The sequence below is a fragment of the Penaeus monodon genome, chromosome 24, assembly GCF_015228065.2.
Source record: "Penaeus monodon isolate SGIC_2016 chromosome 24, NSTDA_Pmon_1, whole genome shotgun sequence".
NCBI classification, from domain to species: Eukaryota; Metazoa; Arthropoda; class Malacostraca; order Decapoda; family Penaeidae; genus Penaeus; species Penaeus monodon.
The window spans coordinates 34,340,081-34,340,451 of NC_051409.1; the positions used below are offsets into that span (position 1 = coordinate 34,340,081).

The following is a 371-nucleotide window of genomic DNA, read 5'->3' on the forward strand; positions in this document are numbered from 1 at the left end:
CTGCAGCAATACAAAAGAGAAGAATAGTCACATGTAGAAGGTAACTACAAATTATTCTACACGTGTACACACCTTTTCTTTGGCTGCCTCTTCAATTTTTTCTTCGACTGGTTCTGGTTTGACAATAGGTATGGTGCCACAGGGTCTAGTGATGTGCCGTGCAGACAGTGACACTCTCTGCAGCTCACATGGTGACATCATATACAATGCCTCACCGCGATTACTAAAGACCACACTATTGATACCACTGTACAAAGCAGAACAAGAAATTGGGAGTTTATAGAAGTCTGGAGCAGATATGAGGTTCAACTCATTGTAAAGCATTTTCATGTAACTCAACATTACATTTTTGTCATTTCCAAACAGTAAAT

General features: G+C 39.6%; 1 protein-coding gene across 1 annotated transcript in view; it reads right to left on the reverse strand.

Annotated features, from left to right (window-relative positions):
* LOC119588734 (lethal(2) giant larvae protein homolog 1-like) overlaps positions 1-371 on the reverse strand; it is a gene marked incomplete in the record, with an annotated part of 77,754 nt that overhangs the window by 11,532 nt on the left and 65,851 nt on the right. The window contains 1 exon segment of the mRNA XM_037937374.1: positions 73-247. Within this exon segment, the coding sequence (XP_037793302.1) occupies positions 73-247 (175 nt within the window).